This window comes from Mus caroli, unplaced genomic scaffold (genome assembly GCF_978045245.1).
Source record: "Mus caroli unplaced genomic scaffold, Mus_caroli_1 scaffold_3, whole genome shotgun sequence".
Lineage (NCBI taxonomy): Eukaryota > Metazoa > Chordata > Mammalia > Rodentia > Muridae > Mus > Mus caroli.
In genome coordinates, this window is record NW_028227258.1 from 79,045,503 (window position 1) to 79,065,550 (window position 20,048).

At 44.3% G+C, this 20,048-nt stretch overlaps 1 protein-coding gene across 1 annotated transcript; it reads right to left on the bottom strand.

Moving 5' to 3' along the window:
- Nucleotides 1–698: 698 nt before the first annotated feature.
- On the bottom strand, nucleotides 699–17,366 carry Plrg1 (pleiotropic regulator 1). Its single transcript, XM_021157623.3, has 15 exons — nucleotides 17,241–17,366; nucleotides 16,019–16,125; nucleotides 14,107–14,249; nucleotides 13,527–13,580; nucleotides 12,982–13,072; nucleotides 11,815–11,902; nucleotides 6,997–7,095; nucleotides 6,201–6,293; nucleotides 4,827–4,976; nucleotides 4,618–4,719; nucleotides 3,912–4,014; nucleotides 3,143–3,251; nucleotides 2,213–2,352; nucleotides 1,613–1,806; nucleotides 699–881 (listed from the first exon to the last, which is right to left on the bottom strand). Exons 1-15 carry the CDS (start codon nucleotides 17,247–17,249, stop codon nucleotides 822–824), a joined length of 1,542 nt encoding a protein of 513 aa, XP_021013282.1. The 5' UTR covers nucleotides 17,250–17,366; the 3' UTR covers nucleotides 699–821.
- Nucleotides 17,367–20,048: the final 2,682 nt, after the last annotated feature.

The window sequence follows — 20,048 nt, forward strand, 5'->3', positions numbered from 1 at the left end:
TACGTCTTATGCTTTCTGGACCAGAACACATTTGAAAGCTTGGGAGAACAGGTAAAGCTGTTTTTGGACTAAGTCAGACTAAAAGCTTATTCACCACTACCACCAGCACCATCCCCATCAACAACGGAGTCTAGGGCGCCTAGTCTAACCCGGAACTCACTTCATAGACCAGGCTATCTCAAACTGACAGAGAACCACCTAATTCTGCTTCCTTAGTGCTGGAATTAAAAGCAGGCACCCACTACCATGCCCAGAAAGAATCCTCAATCTTTTAGTCCCAAGTCATCAGCTATTGTTTTAAATCTTCAAAGTACTGTTTAAAAAATTCCTCTTGGAACATCCACTAGGATTTTTCAAACAAAACTATCAAAATAGGGATTTGAGAAATGGTGAAGGGCACTGGCTGCTCGCAGAGGACCCAGGTTCCACTCCCAGCACATCCATGGTGGCTCACAACAATCTCTAACTCCATTCTCAGGGATCTGACAACTTCTTCTGGCCTTCATCGGCACCAGGCACGCATGTTGTACACAAATACATGTAAAATAAAAACCAAAACCAAAAAAAAAAAAAAAAAAAAAAAAAAAAACCCAGTCAAAATAGTGTTAGGAACAACAATCCTCAATATGCCTGAATTCTTTATATTTACCGTTTACTTCTAAAACTAGAAACTGTTTATTTCAGAAATAAAACACAGGTGAGGGGCATGGGGAGCAGTTTATTGTAAAATACAAAGCAGCAATGTTTTCTGCAAGTGAGCTTTCATGAATGACTGGATATCCTCATCAACACCAAGCACGAACAGGACAGCCATGAAGACACTAAAATCGCTTTCTCTTGATAATTTCTGGTTTCCAGCTGACTGGGTGAGTTTCTTCTGTCTAAAAACAGAACAGTAAACAAAGTGTGATTTTATTAGTTTGTTTCCTTTCAATGAAAAGATCTGTCTCTGCTAAATCATAGTACTTGCTTGGCAGGCCGTGCTGAGTGGATCTTGAAGAATTTTAGAAACAGCTGACAAACTTCTGGCATTATCCAAGTTTAACAAGGGGTAAGTGGGTTTGGTTGGATTTCCATTTAGCTATTACAGCAATACCAGCGTCTAACTCTACACTCCTTTCCTCAGCAGTCTCCTGTCTGCCACGGTTAAGGTACCATTTCCTTCCCAGGAACTGTACGAGGTAGAACTGTACTTAGAAAGCAATGCTGTATCACTGATGTGTCTGCATCCATGAAACCACACAGAAGCCCTGAGCCGGTCAGATCGCTATCCAGAGGATGAAGTTGATGGTACTATAGTGAGTCTGTTTCTTTTTGTACTCAAATGAGCAGTCCTTGTCAAATTGACATGCAATTCTTTTACTTTAAAATGCATGTGAAAGTTGGGTGTGCTGGCTCAGGCCCAAAATCCCAGCATCGGAGAAGCAGAGGCAGGAAGACAGTTTCAAGTTTAAAATCAACTTGAGCTACAAAGTGAGTTCCAGGCCAACCAGAGGTACCATGTGATACCTTGTCTCTAAATATAAAATATAAAATTAAATTAAACTAAAAAGGAAGGAAGATAGGAAGACAGACAGACAGACAGACAGAGAGGTGGACACTAAGAACTTACCGCAGTCTCATCCTCTCTGTAAACTTTAATGGTTTTATCAGCTTCAGCTGTTAGTAACCGACTTTCTGACCGATCGAAAGCACAAGCGAAGATTCCTGACTCACTGTCCAAAGACCCAGGTTGTACAGCTGCATGGACACGCTGAAAATTATAGCCAGTTCTCCAGTCCCAAAGGTGCATGGTGCCATTGTCAGCTGCAAGGGAAACACACAGTTCTACTTCTATCCCCTCAACAGCTCAGATGACCCAGGAGCTGAACATTATACCAGCAACACTCTCTCTCTCTCTCTCTCTCTCTCTCAAATTCCCTAATATGGTTTTGTCTACTCTCATTTGAGTTTAATTCAGAATTATAGACACCATACCATTTAAAATCCAACCAAACATCAGGCAGTTCCTAGCATAAATCCCTACCTTCATCACATGGGAATGCAAACATGCCTAAACTATGCAACATGCTGCATGGAACACCACTGAGCACGACGGCAGGCACATACACCCTAGTCAGGTGAGTCACTATAACAGTGTGATGCTTTAGATACTAACTCACTCACATCAACAGAAGGGCACACTCAACACACCATAGAAACCTTGCGTTACCTCCAGACACAAGCACTCCATCAGCATTGACCGCCAGCGTGTTAATGATTGCATTGTGACCAGAGAGATTTTGAATGAAGCCTCCATCGGGGAATTTCCACTGCTTTATGTTATCTGGAGAACCAGACGCAAATGTGTAACTAGAACAAAGATTGACAGGAATTAATGGGAAAGTACACTGTATCAAAGAAACTCGCAGCTTTGAAAAAGCCCTGTGTGCTCACTGCTCCAGACAGCCTCAGTAAAATGTAACTGTTCACCACAGTACAGAATCATCACTATCCTCGCTCCAAGTCCCACCAGCCTTGTCCGGCTGCTGAGATGCACTTTAGATCCCAGAGCAGTGTTTTGGTTTCTTCAGTGTGCTACACGCTAATTAGCCCAAAAAAGTGCACACACACAGGGCAAAAAAATCTTGAAAGGGAAAGAAGGAAAGAAAGAGAGGGATGACAAGAGAAAGAGAAAAGGTAGGAAAGGAAGGAAAGGGGACAAGAAAGGGAAGAAGCAGGGAGCAGTGGGGGGAGGGCTGGGGGATGAGCTGAGTGTCAGGAGTGGCCTGCCTTCTCCAGTGCTGATGCCTCTCCCTCCATTTCCTGCACACTTACTTCTCCCTTAGGAATCTAACTCTGCTCTGTCTGTCTCTGACAGGACACCATATGTGAAACAATCTGGACAGGTCAAAGTGGGTCCAGTACCCTGTATGTCCAGACACTACTCCCGCCTACTCTGACATTCAGCTTTAACCACAACTTGGCCTTATTTGTCACTCTATAGAGGGGCTATGGCCTTCATTCCACAGAGCACGAGGCAACAGCAGCAGATGGGAACTGAAAGGCCTAAGCAGCACAGGCACAGAGGTACAGCAGGCCCTCCTGGCCTCAGTGTCACTGAGATGCGGAGAAAGGCAAGCTATCAGCACAGCACACTTACAGTAGCGGATGTAAGACCACAGCCCTCACTGATTTCTTATGGTTTGTCAGTGTCACTCGTGTCTTTCCAGCCACTAGATCCCATAATCGTATCGTGGTATCGTGACTTCCTGTAGTGAAAAGACAGAGACCGGACAGAATCCACAAGTTAAAACCCATTAAACACAATGTACTTGTCTGTACATCTGTATACACTAAATGAAAGTCCTATCACTGTGAATCATTTCCTCAAAGTCCTAAAACTGTAGTTATTCTATATTTAGTTCTTTTTAACTTTTTGCCTGAGGCAGTAGAGAGTGGCTAAGTATAAAGAGCAAATAAAAACAAATATGTAATTTTAACCTCCAATGGCAGGGAAGGGGAAAAAAATGAATCTTTTTATCTTAAAATCTGTAGTTAACAAAACAAACAAGTGAAAGAATGACTTTCCAGTCACAGTTAAGATCCACTGTCATTCAAGGAAGATTCATACTAGAGTGATAGTCATGAGATTCTAGAGTGACTCTTGATTGTATTTTATAGCATTTTTCTAAACAGCTTTTACAATGCCTAACCTTTTTATGTAATGATACATAAAAAACCACAAGATAAAAATATAAACAAACAAACAAACCCTAGAAAACACCTGGCAACCCTAAATTTCAAATGCCCATGATTAAAATCCAAAGAGAAACTAGAACACGAGTCGGTCGGAGGTGGAGGCGCTCGCGGTGGCTGCAGAATGGCCGGCTGTGCCTCTGGTGCGGCGTTAGGGGAGCAGCAGATCGTACCTGTAATGATCTGTGGCTCTGCAGCCTGGCATCTCACGGTAGCAACTGCATTTGTGTGTCCAGACAAAGTGTGTACACTGGCTTTAGTTCTCACGTCCCAGATCTGTAAAGTAAAGTTAGCATGATAGGAAAAGGACAGGTGTCTGTATTTCAAAGCTCTAAGTTTGCCAAGCCAACATGTCTGAACATGGTGAAGGGGACACATTAATGGAGGACAATGACCCATGTGCGACCAGGAGACAGTGGCCAAGGAAGAAAGAAACTTTAAAGATCAGGATACTAATCTGTCAGCTTAGTCCCATGATGGGACTAGAGACTTAAACAGCCAATGGGCAACCACTGTGACAGTCTAGACCACTGGCTCTCAGCCTTTCTAGTGCTTCGATCCTTTAATGCAGTTCCTCATGTAGTGGTGGCCCCCAACCATAAAGTTATTTTCATTGCTACTTCATAACTGGCAATTGTGCTACTGTTATGAATCGTAACACAAATATCTGTGTTTTCTGATGGTCTTAGGCAACCCCTGTGAAAGGGTGAGAGCAAACAAACACAGAAGTCACGAATCCAGAGGGACCAGGTTAGTGATGGGTCAGCAATCTAGTCTCCTATACGAAAAGGAAAACAAAACAAAAGCCCACTAATACCACGCTTGCATAAGAGAAGACACAGGGACACCTAAAAGACCACACAGCCACTTTTCATTTACCCGAGCAGTGGAATCCCGACTACAAGTCACCAGGACATCCAATGTTGGGTGCAAATCCAGACCATACACTGCACTTAGATGGCCATGATAGTGCCGTATCACCTAAAGATAAAGGCAGAAGGGTTACACTTTCTAACACCACAAAGATCAACAGTGGGGCCCAGGAATGCAGCTCCAAGGCAAAGAGCTGGCACTGGCTCCGCGCTTACCTTGTTATATTCAAGATCCCAGCACTTCACTTGTTTGTCTTCTCCACAAGAGAATAAATAAGGGCTCCTCGTGCTCACGATCACACCACGCACTGTACTGATGTGGCCAGTCAATGACAGCTTTAATTTGCCACTAGCCAAGTCCCAAATCTGAAACCAAGTAATTGTTTTGCTTTATCCTGGTTACTTCTCCCACCAAAACTCCTTTAGAACACTGAAGTAACAGTAACTGTACACACTGGGGAATCTGAACTCTTTAAAGTGATTCGTCTCCAGATAAAAGCAGGGGAAGGCACATGGAAGCTGGGTGAGTGTTTGCAGAATGTGACAAGGTTAATGCTCCCAACTCATAAAAGGATTTACCATGATGAAAATACCAACAGCACGCCATTAACTGTACCAGAGAGAGTGGCAACTTAATCCAGAGAAGTACTAAGAATGACCATGTTCACCTCACTGCCTGTCTGTGTGTCTGTTTACAGTTAGACATCTATCCATTCCCAGTGGTCACATCCCTGCACTTATCTAAAAGCTACATGGTCAGCACAGTGGACCGAGCAGCAGCTCACTAACTGTGGGGAGAAAGTTGTACTTTCTGTACCAGGTCGAAGACTTTTGTCCTGGCACTTGTACAAAACACAACACACAGAGAGCAGGCTCTGTAAATCACAATGAAAAATAAACTAAAACCTTTCATGTTGAACAACAGGGAAACAAGCTACAGAATTATCTGTACATTCTATTCATGTAAAACACTGAGCTTTTCATAGTAGGTCTTCAAGATGATGCTATATGAGAAAAACAAGATTCAAAATAAAAACTAGGGATTTCTTCCAGGTATGGTAGTGCACACCACCTTAATCCCAGCACTCCAGAGGCAGGTGAATTTAAAACTAGCCTGGTCTGTACAGCAAGTTCAGTCCAGCTACAAGTACAGTGAGACCTTGTCTCCAGAAAAAAATTAAGTTACTAGAGATGTAGCTCGGTAGAGGATCACCTGCAAGCACATGTAAAGCAATTTAAAGCTGACTCTTAAACAATAAATCCCTGGACACACAGAGAAAGGGCCAGCACTTCAACACAGATGTTCTGAGTCCGCCTGAAGCTCTAACTACGGTAGGACTGCACCAGTCTAGCTCTTAGACAACTTTCCACCGCACCTCTACAGAGAACTATGCTTCCATCCTATAACCACAGAATGAAAACTTCCTTCAGTAAGCTACACAGAACTAACAGTAGGCAGTTAACATGTTTACAAAACAAGTTTGAATCCCACTTTGCAAACAGGCATTGTTGCTAGTTTTGATGGTAAATTTGCTGCAATACCTCCCTAGGAAGTAACTTATGGAAGACACCCAACATTCTCCTTATTACCTTTATGGTTCTGTCGGCGGATCCTGTAACGAACCACTGATTTCCAGGTTCCACAGCGATACACCGAACCCAGCCAAGATGCCCACTGATAACCTGTGCAACAAAAAGTGCGGTGAGTACATTGATCCATACATTGTTTAACATGCACTCAATTTTAACCACAGCCAGGACTTGAATCACATCATCTTCAAAAACAGTTGTAGTTTGACAATTCTCTTTTAGAGTGAGAAACATCAGCTTATCTTCAGTGAATGAACACTGAGAGTGAGGTGCATCTAGACAACCGAATATTACTAATCAAGAAAAGGAATGCACCTTATCTCAAAATCATTACGTGAGACACCAGAAACATCTCCAGAAACATCTACTATCCACTCTGCGTGTCACGGCAGAACTCAGATGAGCGGTCGCCAGGAGGGAAGAGTGTAAGACAGGAATGAGGTGACGTCATGATTCCGCAGTGGGTACTGAGAGCTGTGTCTATTAAAATCCATCAGCCCCACACAGCAGGTATGAACGGCAGTGTCTTACTGTACCCTCACACGGAAAACAATCGGGCAGGCTCTCCTGTTCCTACTTCACCCACCGCCACAGTGAAGAACTTTCTTAGTCACCTGCTCTCCATATGCACGCCTTCCTCTGTATCCTGTGCTTTACTTAAAAACAAGACACCATGTGGCTGCGCTAGGAAAGCCCTCCAGACACCCCAGCACAGCGCTGAGCCCACTCACCCCAGGCCACCCCAAAGTTCTCAACCCCACTCCTGGCTGACGGAAGGGAACACAGATCTACTCACCCTGTAGAGTTTCCACGGTGGGTGCCACTGGGGTTTGGGCATTGTAGGGGCTTTTTTAGCCATTAGTGCAGAGTTCTTAGTGTTGCCGGTCTCCATAATCTAGACATGGGAGAGATTACGCAACCATTACGGCCATCAAATTGAAGGATTCAAGCCATTCATTCAAAAATACAAATTGAAAGAGGATTTATGAAAGCCTTTTTTTTTTTTCATTAACTGAAGAGGAAGACAGCTAAGATACCTTTTAACTTGAAAAAAATGTAATGCTTCATCAGAACTCCGTGTTCTGAGAGAATTCCCAACAGAGGAATCTTGAATGGCTGAGAAGCACTTAAAGAAATGTTCAACATCCTTAGTCATTAGGGAAACGCAAATTAAAACAGCCCTGAGATTCCACCTTACACCAATCAGAATGACTAAGATCAAAACCTCAGGTGACAACACAGGTTGGTGAGGATGTAGAGAAAGGGGACCACTGCTCCACTGCTGGTGGTGGGACTGCTAGCTGGTACAACCACTCTGGACATCAGTCTGGAGGTTACTCAAAAGACTGGAAATAGTTCTACCTGAAGACCCAGCTATACCACTCCTGGGTATATACCTAAAAGATGCTCCACCATACCACAAGGACACACATGCTCCACTATGTTCATAGCAGCCTTATTTGTAATAGCCAGAAGCTGGAAACAACCCAGATGTACCTCAACCGATGAATGGATATAAAATATATGGCTCATTACACAATAGAATACTATTCAGCTATTAAAAATGAGGACATCATGAATTTTGCAAGCAAATAGATGGAACTAGGAAATATCATCCTGAGTGAGGTAACTCAGACCCAAAAGGACATGCATGGTATGTACTCAGTAACAGTGGATATTAGCCAAGAAAAGTACAGAATACCCAGGATACAGTCCACAGAACATATGAAGCCTAACAAGGAGGGCCCAAGTATGGATACCTTAAACCCACTTAGAAGGGGAACAAAATAATCATGGGAGGCAGAGGAAGGGAGAGGAACCTGGGTAGAAGAGATAAGGGGGAAGGAGAAGGGAGTGGGCAGGATCAGATGTGTGGTGAGACAGGAGAGAATCGAAATATGCAGCAGGAGGCGGCGGGGGGGGGGGGGGTGCGGGGAAGAACTCTGGAAAGCCCAGGAGACCTGAGATATGAAAGGCTTCCAGGACTCAATTGGGATGACATTAACCGAAATGTCCAAGAGGGGAGACATGGAGCCTAAAGAAACCACCTTCAGTAGACAGACATGGCCCTCCACTAAGGCAGCAGGCTACCCACCCATCTTCAAAATTTTTAACCCAGAATTATTCCTGTCTAAAAAAAATGCAGGGGAACAGAGACTGAAGGAAAGGCCACCCAGTGACTGGCCCAACTTGGGACCCATCCCATGCACGTACACCAAACCCTGCCACTATTGCTGAGGACAGGTTGCACTTGTAGACAGGAGCCTAGCATGGCTGTCCTCTGAGAGGCTCTACCAGCAGCTGACTGAATCAAATGCAGATGCTTACAGCAATCCACTGGACTGAGATTGGGGACCCATATGGAGTAGTCAGGGGAAGGACTGAAGGATCTGAAGGAGATTGCAACCCCATAGGAAGAACAACAGTACCAACTAATATGGACCACTCAGAGTTCCCAGAGACTAGGCCAAAAACCAAGGAGCATACATGGGCTGATCTGAGGACCCAGGCACTCGTGAAGCAGTGGACTGCCTGTCCGGCCTCAGTGGGAGAGGATAAATGTAATCCTGTGGAAGCTTGATGCCCCAGGGAGGAGGGATGCTGGTGGAGGAGAACACCCTCTCACAAGTGGGGGGAGGGATGCTGGTAGAGGAGAACACCCTCTCACAAGTGGGGGGAGGGATGCTGGTGGAGGAGAACACCCTCTCACAAGGGGGAGGAGGGATGCTGCTGGAGGAGAACACCCTCTCACAAGTGGGGGGAGGGATGCTGCTGGAGAACACCCTCTCACAAGTGGGGTGGATGCTGGTGGAGGAGAACACCCTCTCACAAGTGAGGGGGTTAAGAACTCTGGAAGGAGGGCCAGGAAAGGGGGCAACTTTTGGAATGTAAATAATTAATTTAAAAAAAAAAAGAAATTAAGAACCCCCGAGGCAGACAGGGTACTGCACTTTGAGCAGATATCACTCTGGAGTTCAAAACCCAACTGAGCCAACCACTACCTGACCAACTTTAGGCAACAACTTGGTAACCTCCCTATCTCTCTCATTCTTCTAACAGAATAATGAAACATTATTTTAAAATATCTACTAGCTGATATAGGCTTGAGCATCTTTAACCCACACATTTAAACTTCCACACGCTCCAACAGCCAAGCCTAGATTTCAGACTTAGTGCACAACAGCAAATATAATCGACTGCCTACCAGAACTATATGTTAAGACCCTATTGCTGAAGACACCACTCCGCTGGGTTGCAAGCTACAGAGAAAGAGAGCTGGAAGAGAGGGCAAACTCCCTGTCAGCCAGCCTTCACAGAGCAGGAAGGCGCTGCACAGGCTCTCAGTGCAGAAAAGGCATCAGTGGGCCTACCCAGCTTCAACCTCTATAAACTTCAATACCAACTAGTTAGGCAAGACCCCTTTGTACAATAGTGGCATGACTCTCACAGGCATAATTCAACTGCTCTGTGCTTGGATTTGAGGCCTGCTCCACAGGAGGGAAGCCACACACGGTACTATAAACCTGGTCAAGAACATATGGCTAGAAGTCTTCTAAATGCCTATCTTTATGCCCACAGAGAAATGCTACTCCTGGACTTAATGGTGGCATTTCTCTTTGGAGATCTATGGTGCAGAAACAAGCAAGAGTTGAGTGCTCAGCACTAGACAAGACACTCACAGCAGCTCCTCTAAGGCTCAGTGAGTGCTGCAGAAGAGGACGTGAAAGGAGGAAGAACAGACAGATACCATTTTTTTAGCCTAACACAAGTATAATCTTGAATTCATAGCAGCTGCAGGAACCTGCATTAGGCCTACACAAGACTAACCCCATCAACTAAGATGTGGATTGGGAGGGGAGGGGTAGGTGGGGCTGACCCCTACCTGCACAACTACTGACTCCTGAGGTTTTGGGAGAGAAAGGGTCATTGTCTTCGTGTGTGTGCTACTGAGCCCACTAAGTTCAAATGGTTAGTCCTAAACCCACTGTCTATATACAGCCTACTTAAACCAAATGGGCCACTAAACAAAACCAAAACAGACCTGGACATGAAAAAGGGATTTGTAGAAAGGAGGGAAGACTGAGGGTGAAAGGTAAGAATAACCAGAATGCATTTTTTTTAACATGTATGAAATGTCAAAGAAGACATGTAATTAATTTTAAAACGTGTATGTCAATATTCCATGCAAAAAAAAAATCTAAAATCTAATCTAAAAACACCTATAGTCCTGAGCACTTTAAATAAAGAACACTCAACTGAAGAATCTACCATTAACATTATTTCATTAATCCAAAACTATACTGAAACTACGAAATTCTCCCCTTAGTAGGTGTGAGCTGGGCCAGGGCATGTAGCTCAGTGGGTGGGCTGCTGGCCTGACGTCATGGAGATCTGGGTTTATCTCCAGCCTGCAATTTAAGCAATCAGGAGGTGGAGGCAGCAGGATCAGAAGTTCAAGGTTAGCTCAGATACCGAAAGTGCAAGGCTACATGAGACCCTATCCTGAAGAAACTTAAATTACATCCTAAGGAAGCAGAAAGCCTAAACAGAGAGCCGCTCTGAAATGTGATGTGGGTAGTGACCGCCAAATGAGCTCCATCCCTGCGCAAGTAAAGCCACAACTTACCCAAGGGGCTGCACAGCGCATCAATGTCACCAAACCTGTAGCACTCAACTGCAGCCATTCACCAACTCACAACATCAGTACATGTCCGAAATAACACAAACCCACACCCACCCCAGGTTCAGTGTGTGCGTGAATGCGTGTGTGTGTGCGTGTGTGTGTTTGTTTGTGTGTGTGTGTGTGTGTGTGTGCGTGTGTTGGATGCTATTACTAGTGCAGCATTTTCCTAGTAACTGTAGTAAGGAAAAGTAGCTTCGAAAAATAAACTGATTCACTGGCAGAAATAAAAGCAATATAAGAACCTAGGGGCAGGGCCTGCCCAAGATGAAAAATACCTTAGTACTATAAAGATGGTTTCCTTAAAATTATTCTGTGTGTGCAAGCGCATTCATGTGGTAAATGCACGTACAGGTGTGTGCATGTGAATGCCAGAATATGACAGGTTTTCTGTTCTATCCCCACTCTACTGACACTTTGAAAACGGGACTCTCATTGAACCTGAAGCTAAGGATTTCACTTTCTGGTTAAGCTGGCTGGCCACTGAGTGCCAGAGCCCCTCTGCCACCCCTACTTTGACTGGCCCACCCCAAATGCTGGTGTTACCCACAGCCACACACAGCTTTCCTGTGGTGCTGGTATTGCCCTTGGTCCTTGTATTTGCACAACATGTGCTCTTAACTAAATCAACTAGCTCCCAGCCCCAACGCTTGTTCTTCTAAGAGTGAGGAGCAACTATCATGATCACAGCATTAGCCATTTACAAACCGACTATGTATATCGTGGGATTCTTTAAAACAAAACAAAACAAAAAAGCAACTTACCAAAACCATGTGTTTAGGGCTATGAAATGCTAAGGACTAACCCAGGCTGCTATTTGTATTAACAGAGCTCAGGACAGTATTGATTTCAGTATCTATATAAGACTTTTAGGATAAAAGAGGAATCGTTCCGAGAGCTAGAAATCTGCGCTCTTTGACCCAGGAGACTTACAGAATTCATTGCTGTGGGCTGGGAACGGTCAGAAGCCCCTGGGTGTCGGTACTCACTTCCAGCAGGCCCAGTACGATTTGCATCAACTCTGCAGAATAGAGAGATCAAGAATAATCACTCAGCACATCCCTAGTTATGTATTCGCCACAGAACTTTCTTTTAGGAATTCTGGGAGACAGCTCAGTTGATAACGTGCTTGCTGTTCCAAGCATGAGGAGTTCAACTCCCAGAACCTTTGTTTGAAAGAAAGAAAAAAAAAAAAAAGAAAAGGAAAAAGGCATGGTGACACATGCTGGTAATCCTAGTACTGGAGACAATTCAGGCACATGCCCAAGGCCCAGCAGTGAGAGACTCTAAATAGAAAAAGGTGGGAATGCTGAAATGGTACAGTGTGGGCAAAGGTATTGTCTTAGTTAGGCTTTTACTGCTGTGAATTGACACCATGACCAAGGCAGCTCTTATAAGGACATTTAATTGGGGCTGTCTTACAGGTTCAGAGGTTCAGACCATTATCATCATGGCAAGAACATGGCAGCTCCAGGCAGGCATGGTGCAGGAGGACCTGAGATTTCTACATCTTCATCCGAAGGCTGCTAGCAGAATACTCCCTTGCAGGCAGCTAGGATGAGGGTCTTAAGCCCATACCCACAGTGACACACCCACTCCAACAAGGCCACATCTAACAGTGCCACTCCATGGCCCAAGCATATACAAACCATCACAGGTATGTGCTATGAGTTCAATCACTGAACTTACAACAGAAAGAGAACCAATTCTCAAAAGCTGCCTTTTTATTTACACATGAGGGCTGTGAGGTGCCCAAGAGTGCACACACACAAACACACAGTTTTGGTTTTTTTAGGTGGATAGATTGCATCTGGAGCCGGGCATGGTGGCACATGCCTTTAATCCCAGCACTTGGGAGGCAGAGGCAGGCGGATTTCTGAGTTTGAGGCCAGCCAGGTCTACATAGTGAGTTCCAGGACAGCTAGGGCTACACAGAGAAACCCTGTCTCGAAAAACCAAAAAAAAAAAAAAAAAAAAAAAAAAAAAAAAAAAAAAAAGATAGCATCTGGATTCCACATTTCACATGTTAACAAGAAAAAAAAAACAAAACCCAAAGCCTGCAAACGCTGAGAATCTATGTAAGTAGAGCGTCAGTCATACCTGGTCTGGGACGGTAACGCCACAGCTAGGGACTGTGCAGCTGACTCACTTGGCATTCTCTGGATCTTAGTATCAGCAGTCAAGGCAACACCTGTTCACAACAACCTTCGTTACACTCAGCTTGACTTGGCTTTTAATTCCTTATAATAAATACAGGCTAATACACAGATCAAATTTGACTGAACACAAGCAGCTTGGTATTAAGAGAACACAATACAATAAAGTTAATTTCCTAGTAATTCAGACAGTACAGTCATTAGCAAATAGTAGTCATGCAAATATTAACAGACTACTTCCAAGAGTAAATGAAGTGACTAACAAAAGCACACAATGCCCATGTGTACTACAAACATACGGCTTTTTGTCCTCTGTCCAAGCATATATGCTTCCCTCATGCCAGCCTGTCTATACCCAGGCATGCCGTACATCTCAGCCATACGTCCTCATCTATATAATTTAGGTACCTGACAACTGTCCAAGCCAACAGATACTACATCTGTGTAGACACAGTGTCTACACATCTGTGCAGCCTTACTGTTACTTACCAGGTCCTGGTGGGTATGGATGGGTGCCTGTCACCAAATACTCAACATCTTGTCCTAAAAAAAAATAATAAATTCATTACCAGTGAATTTGCCTTTATTCAAGTACTGCCTTTTAAAAGGTATTATAAATATTAAGTTTTCTTTTCCAACTCTACAGAAGCCTCAGAAAGGCAGGGAGTTGATGGTTCTGCCTGTAAGCTGCTAAGAAGTCAAGGCACCCCCTCCCTCTGACGACCTGCTCCAGCTGTTCTTCACAGTAAATAGTTTCACATGGAATAGTAGATTCTTTGTAACTATAATTTCATCTTTTCAAAATAAAGAACTCACAGATGGTCTCCCCACAGGCTAGGAATCAACTTGAGTTTTTCCCTGTAGACGCCACTGTAATCTTGTCTACCTCCTAAGAGAGTCATAATCATACATTCTGAAAGTCCTCACCTAAGCATCTTAATTACTACTCTGACGAGCTCATCAAAATGGCCACCATCACAGCAACAACTAAGCAGCGCCCCCCAGAGAAGCTCTAAGGAGACATTTTCTCCTATTTTAAAACTTCACTTGTAAACCTGATGGTTTTCACCTTGGTTGGCGGGATACTGCTTATGAGGATATGAGTCTGTTGCGTTCTGAGGTCCCTTCTCCTTAAGGTTCTCTTTTGAAGTAGGCATATGCAGCACAGGACCATACTCATTGCGAAGCTTGATTGCCATTTTCCGCTTGTGACTATGTAAAGATCATAAAGATGAAATGCACCCGTAAGTACTGGAAACATACTCACCAATGAAAAGAGTCAGCTAACCAGAGGAGAAGCACAGAAGCAGACACGGTACTCCATGTCGCAGATGCAGGAGGTTTCTCAAGTTACATAGTATTTTAACAACTACAAAATTCTAAAATGCATTTCCATACCACATGTGTTTACTTTATCTCACAATCTGTCATACAGTATTCATTCAAAGCAAAGTAGGACCTTAGTTTGCAGCCCAATAAACACAAAACCTTTTTTGATGAGACCTCAAGGGTCCAAGTGAATTAAAGACATACACAAACTAATATATCTTAAACTTTAAATGTCTGAATATAGTTAAATTGTATAGATAACTTTACTAGTAGTCTAAAAAGTCAGACCCAATGAAAGCACTAAATTAGCTCAGCTCAGCTCAGCATTTTATTTATATTTTTTAATTTATTTTTACTTTTTGGTTTTTCGAGACAGGGTTTCTCTGTGTAGCTCTGGCTGTCCTGGAACTCAACTCTGTAGAGCAGACTGGCCTCGAACTCAGAAATCCGCCTGCCTCTGCCTCTCAAGTGCTGGGATTAAAGGTGTGCACCACCACTGCCTGGTTAGCTCAGCATTTTAAAGAGAAATGTAATTATATTACTTAAAAAAATAATCTACCTTATAAATTAAATATGAATGCAAATGAGGGGAATTAAGTAGATTATTAAAAAAAAAAAAAAAAAAGCAAAGGGCAAAGAAAGGCACTGCACATAACACAATTCCCAGACTAGGGCTGGCGAGAAGCAAAAATATGCCACTCAAAACTCTTCACTACACCACGGAGCAAAGATGGGAGTACAACAAGAGTCTGAGAGCAGAAGCCGGGCAGTGGTGGCGCACGCCTTTAATCCCAGCACTTGGGAGGCAGAGGCAGGCGGATTTCTGAGTTCGAGGCCAGCCAGGTCTACAGAGTGAGTTCCAGGACAGTCAAGGATGCACAGACAAACCCTGTCTTGAAAAAAACAAAACAAAACAAAACAAAAAGAGTCTGAGAGCAGAAGCTAAAAACACACACAAAGTGATTCACTACAAATAAGATGACAGCAAGGACGCCCCTAATTACTGAGTACTGGTTACTTTTCTATTGCTGTGGCAAACACCATCCTGGAGGCAACTTAGAAAATACAGTATTTAACTAGGGGGTCATGGCTCAAGAGGCTAGAGTCCTTGGCCATCAGAGTAGAGAGCATTAGAGCAGGCAGGCAAGCACGGTGCTGGAGCAGAGGCCAAGAGCTTACATCTGATTGGCAAGCATGATGTGTGGGGTGGGGGTGGGGGAACTGGACAAGAGGGAGGGAGTAGACAAGCAATAGGGGAGCTAACTGGGAATAGTGTAGGCTTTTGAAATCTCACAGCTTCTCCCCAAGGCCACACCTCCTCTAATGAGGCCACACCTCCTAATACTTCCAAAACAGTTCCACCAACAAGAGACCAAGCAAGCATTTAAATGCATGAGCCTATGAAGGCCATTCTTTTTCAAATCATCACACTGGGTGTCTGTAAACTATAATTAGGTAATGATGTTTTTACTGCAGAAGACAATAGAAAAATGAGTTACCATCACTTACATTATACTAGAAAGCCACTTGCTATTGCCCAAGTATCCTGTGAGTATGCACTTTTAAGACCTTTCAAAGTCCCCTCCTCCCCTCTCTCTGCACCCTTCTATCAATATTAAATACTTTAGCAATTGAAAAGGAAAAAAGCTTACCTCTCTTCATCCAAAGGCACAGGTTTTCCATTATCAGCCACAAACATGTCATGGGTCCTCTTCAATGACCTGAACACCAGTGTGTGTACAGAATGCTTCTGTACCTCCTGTAAAGAGACAGCCAAAAATCACACATCTAACTACAAGAGACCCATACACCCTAATCGACATGAGAGTCATTATGCACTTTGCATGCTAAATATGAAGGAGGATATACACTCCTCAATAACTATAACAAACTACAGCAATCAACAACAAAGATGAGAAAGCTCCTATCTGCCAGAGCTCTTAGAAAAGTAACTGAATAATGCCTACAATGTGTTCAGTAGGTATTTACTGAGCTAGCACTGTATGCGGCATGCAGTGTACTCAAGAGACAACAGACGAAAATGAGCAAAATAATTCCACATTTTGGAGGGTTCTATGAAATAGGCAATGGGATGACTTGGTGGGGGGAGAATTGGTAGGTATAATCAAGAAAGGTTTCTCTCAGGTGATAGGAAGAGAGGGAGACAGCCTTACACGGAATAGAGGTACAAGCAGTGAAAGTGTGGGAAATCCCACTGCAAAGATGTCCAGATAATTCAGAACTGCAGCAGTTGAATGCTGCGGGAGTGTGGGTTTCCAGGGTCAGTGAGGTTTAGACCTCTGCCACCACCAACATTTTTACTCTATAACACTGGGACAGAAAGCAGCACTGAACTACATTCCTGCAATGTAGTTCGTTAATCCTATGCACTTAGACCAGCTGGAAGCTATTGAATGAGTCCGGGCAAAAGATGTTAGGCTAGACTCGGAGGACTGCAGTGGACCTGGAACGCAGTGGGTGGGATTAAGAAACGTTTGGGATACGCAAGAACAAACAAACAACCAAAATCAAGAACCGCACGCCTCTACTGCGGTAGAGATGAAATAACAGTGGAACTGACAAGACAGCACGGACTAGCATCCCAGCCACGGTGGGAACAACAGAAGCCCCGCCTCCCAGGAGACGGCCAGGTACCTACGACAACACACAGACTGCAGGATTCCCTCAGGCTTTCCGCCGACTGAAGCTCAGACTTGGGATGTCATCGGCCTTCCTCCCACCCCGACGTGCGGAGACCACCAGCTTTGACTACAGTTCCTTTCCCCAGATTCCCACCACTTTCATCCTACACTTCCGTGGGCAAAGCAAAGCTCCAGGGACAAACGACTCCCGAGTACCCGAGCATCACTTTACCTCCACCATGTCGCCGCCGTTCAGTCTACCCTTCCAGCAGCGAAGGAACTCAAATAATCGCCGCAGAAAACGCCGCCACTATTCGGCAGCTCTTTCCGGAGATTGGGGCCCGTCGCCGGACGTGACGCAAACCGCACATGCGTATTGGCAACCCGCCGCGCAGGGGTCGAGGGGCGGAGTCTAGCGGTGGAGGGCGGAAGCTAGGCGGAGTTGCGCGGAGCCTCTTGGAAGAGAGCGGGATCTCGGCAGCCGCTGGGCGGGACTGGGGCGGGGTTTGGGCGGGGATGAACGATGTCTCCAGGCAGAGGGGCGGGTCTCGGCGGAGCTGGGCGGAGTCTCCTGCCTGAGGGCGGAGCTAAGGGAGCGCGCCAGCCTTAAAGCCCCGTTTAGGGGCCGTACCTGCTTCCAGAAGCTTAGTGCTCCTTACTTGGAGGTTTTAAGCAAGCAATTTTTTCTTTTCTTTTCTTTTTTTCGAGACAGGGTTTCTCTATGTAGCCCTGGCTGTCCTGGAACTCACTCTGACCAGGCTGGCCTCGAACTCAGAAATCCTCCTGCTTCTGCCTCCCAAGTGCTGGGATTAAAGGCGTGCGCCACCGCCACTGTCCAGTTTAAGCAAGCAATTTTTTTTTTTTTAAAAAAAGGTTGAGAACTTAAGTTGTTTTTATTTTATTTGACCTGACGCTAAAGTGTTGAGGTTTTGTGATTTACCCAGGTTTAAAAAAAAAAAATCTGTGGCTTATATGATCGATCGTTTTCAAATGTTTTCTGTATTGATGTAGTTGCTATTTGCGATCTTAAGGCGTTTTCACAGATTGTGCGTCTTCCTGAATTATGGTTAAGTTCACTGATACCATCCTCAGAATACTGCAAATGCTTTGAGAAGGATGAAATGTAGCGCAGATACAGCAATGTGAATCAGTGCTCTCGCTCAATTTATATTTTAATTCATTAAAAACATGAAGGTCGTGTTTTTAACCTGAAAATGGACATTTCTAGTCTTTTTAGTTTTGAGCCTTAACGTCAGTGCCATCTTTGTAGCCTGCAAGTAGTCATTTCTAAATGTGAATGTGAGTTTAGCCAAAGGATCTTATTTTCTGTAAAAGTGGCTAATGTTTGTACACGTTGCAAGGAAATAGTAATAGCCATAGAAAAGAACATTTTAAATCACAAAACACTAAGGAAATGTAAGAAAGACCTTAATGTATCTATGTTAATATAACTACTAGACAACTCTCATTAAACTTGTGAGATACTTTGTCATTCTGAACACAGCTTATGCAAGGCTCAGAAGGGCAATCTACTGAGGTAAACTACACTAGGTTTTACCCTTCTTACAGCTCTTGAATTAAGTCACCCATGTGAAAATTTCCTTCTTAGATTAATAGCTTGGGTGATCCTATTATCTAGTTATGAGACCCACAAATCACACATATCATAGGCAGGTCTCCTGTTCATATTGGAACCTGGGTTTTTCTGTTTGCTATGGCCTCCCTCCTATTTTCTTGTTTTTGAAGGGATCCAGGATCTTTGGCTGGTTAGGAGTCCCAGTTCAGAGGTGTTGGCACACACCTTTAATCCCAGTACTGAGGAGGCAGAGGCAGTCGGATCTCTGAGTTCCAGGATAGCCAGGGCCAGAACTACACAGAGAATAAAACCAAAACAAACGAAAAGAATAAGATGTACATGTCTTTAAAAGTAAGTAAAAACCTGCTCTGGCTAACCTTGCGAGCTGCCTTCGCTGGACAGTAGAGGTCACTATGGCTCTTCATAAGTGTGCAGAGGATTTTTTTTTTTCTTTAAGCAAACATGACAAATTATTTATGAATATAAATATGAATGCTGCGTTTGTATGTGTGAAAACAATTGTGCAGATTTTAAGGAAAGCATTTTTTTCATTAACAAAGATGGATTTTTTTCATTCAGTAATACAAATCCTTTCAGTCTCCTTCAATTCGTGCACCCTTGCCTGTTGAGCAATGGTCAGTGAGGTAGAGTGTGGCCTGGTACAACTGGGACAAGCAGAAGGCCTGACAGGTTTAAACTGAAGAGTCGAAAGTCTAAGCAGAGAACTGCAGTAGCTGAGTCTTCCCTCTGCAGTCCTGCTGTGAATGAGAAACCAAGTCAGTGGACCTGATTCTCCGCTTACTTCCTTTACAGATTCCAATCTGCTTAAGAGACTCTGATAGGGCTAACGTGAGGTAGGGCTAGCACACCCACTCTTGGTCACCTGTCTCGTCCAGCATACTGACAGGACCACTGTAGAACCACTCCTGAACTCCAAGGACGACATCCCTAAAGCTTGTGGTGGTTGGTCTCAACAGAAGCAGAGGAGCAGCCTTTTCTTGCTATTGCTCCTGTGATCTATATCTGGTCAGATAAGAGAATGTCCTCTTGTCCCTGCCCCCTAGGCGCCTTATCAGCTACACACAAAGATCAACAGAGGGATCAACAAAGGAAGCTGTCAGCAGAGACAGTGACCTCCTACTCTTTTGGTTTTTGTTTTTTGGGGTTTTTGTTTTGTTTTGTTTTCGAGACAGGGTTTCTCTGTGCAGCCCTGGCTGTCCTGGAATTCACTCTGTAAACCAGGCTGGCCTCAAACCCAGAAATCTGCCTGCCTCTGCCTCTGCCTCCCAAGTGCTGGGATTAAAGGCATGTGCCACCACCGCCCGGCGACCTCCTACTCTTTATGTCTGCCACAGACCTTCTCCTACCTCCACGCTGTTCTGATGTTTGTGCCAGAAGTTCAGCTTGGCCTTCAACTCTTATTCTTCAGTTGTAGTTAAGAGAAGCATGCTAAAAAGACTAATG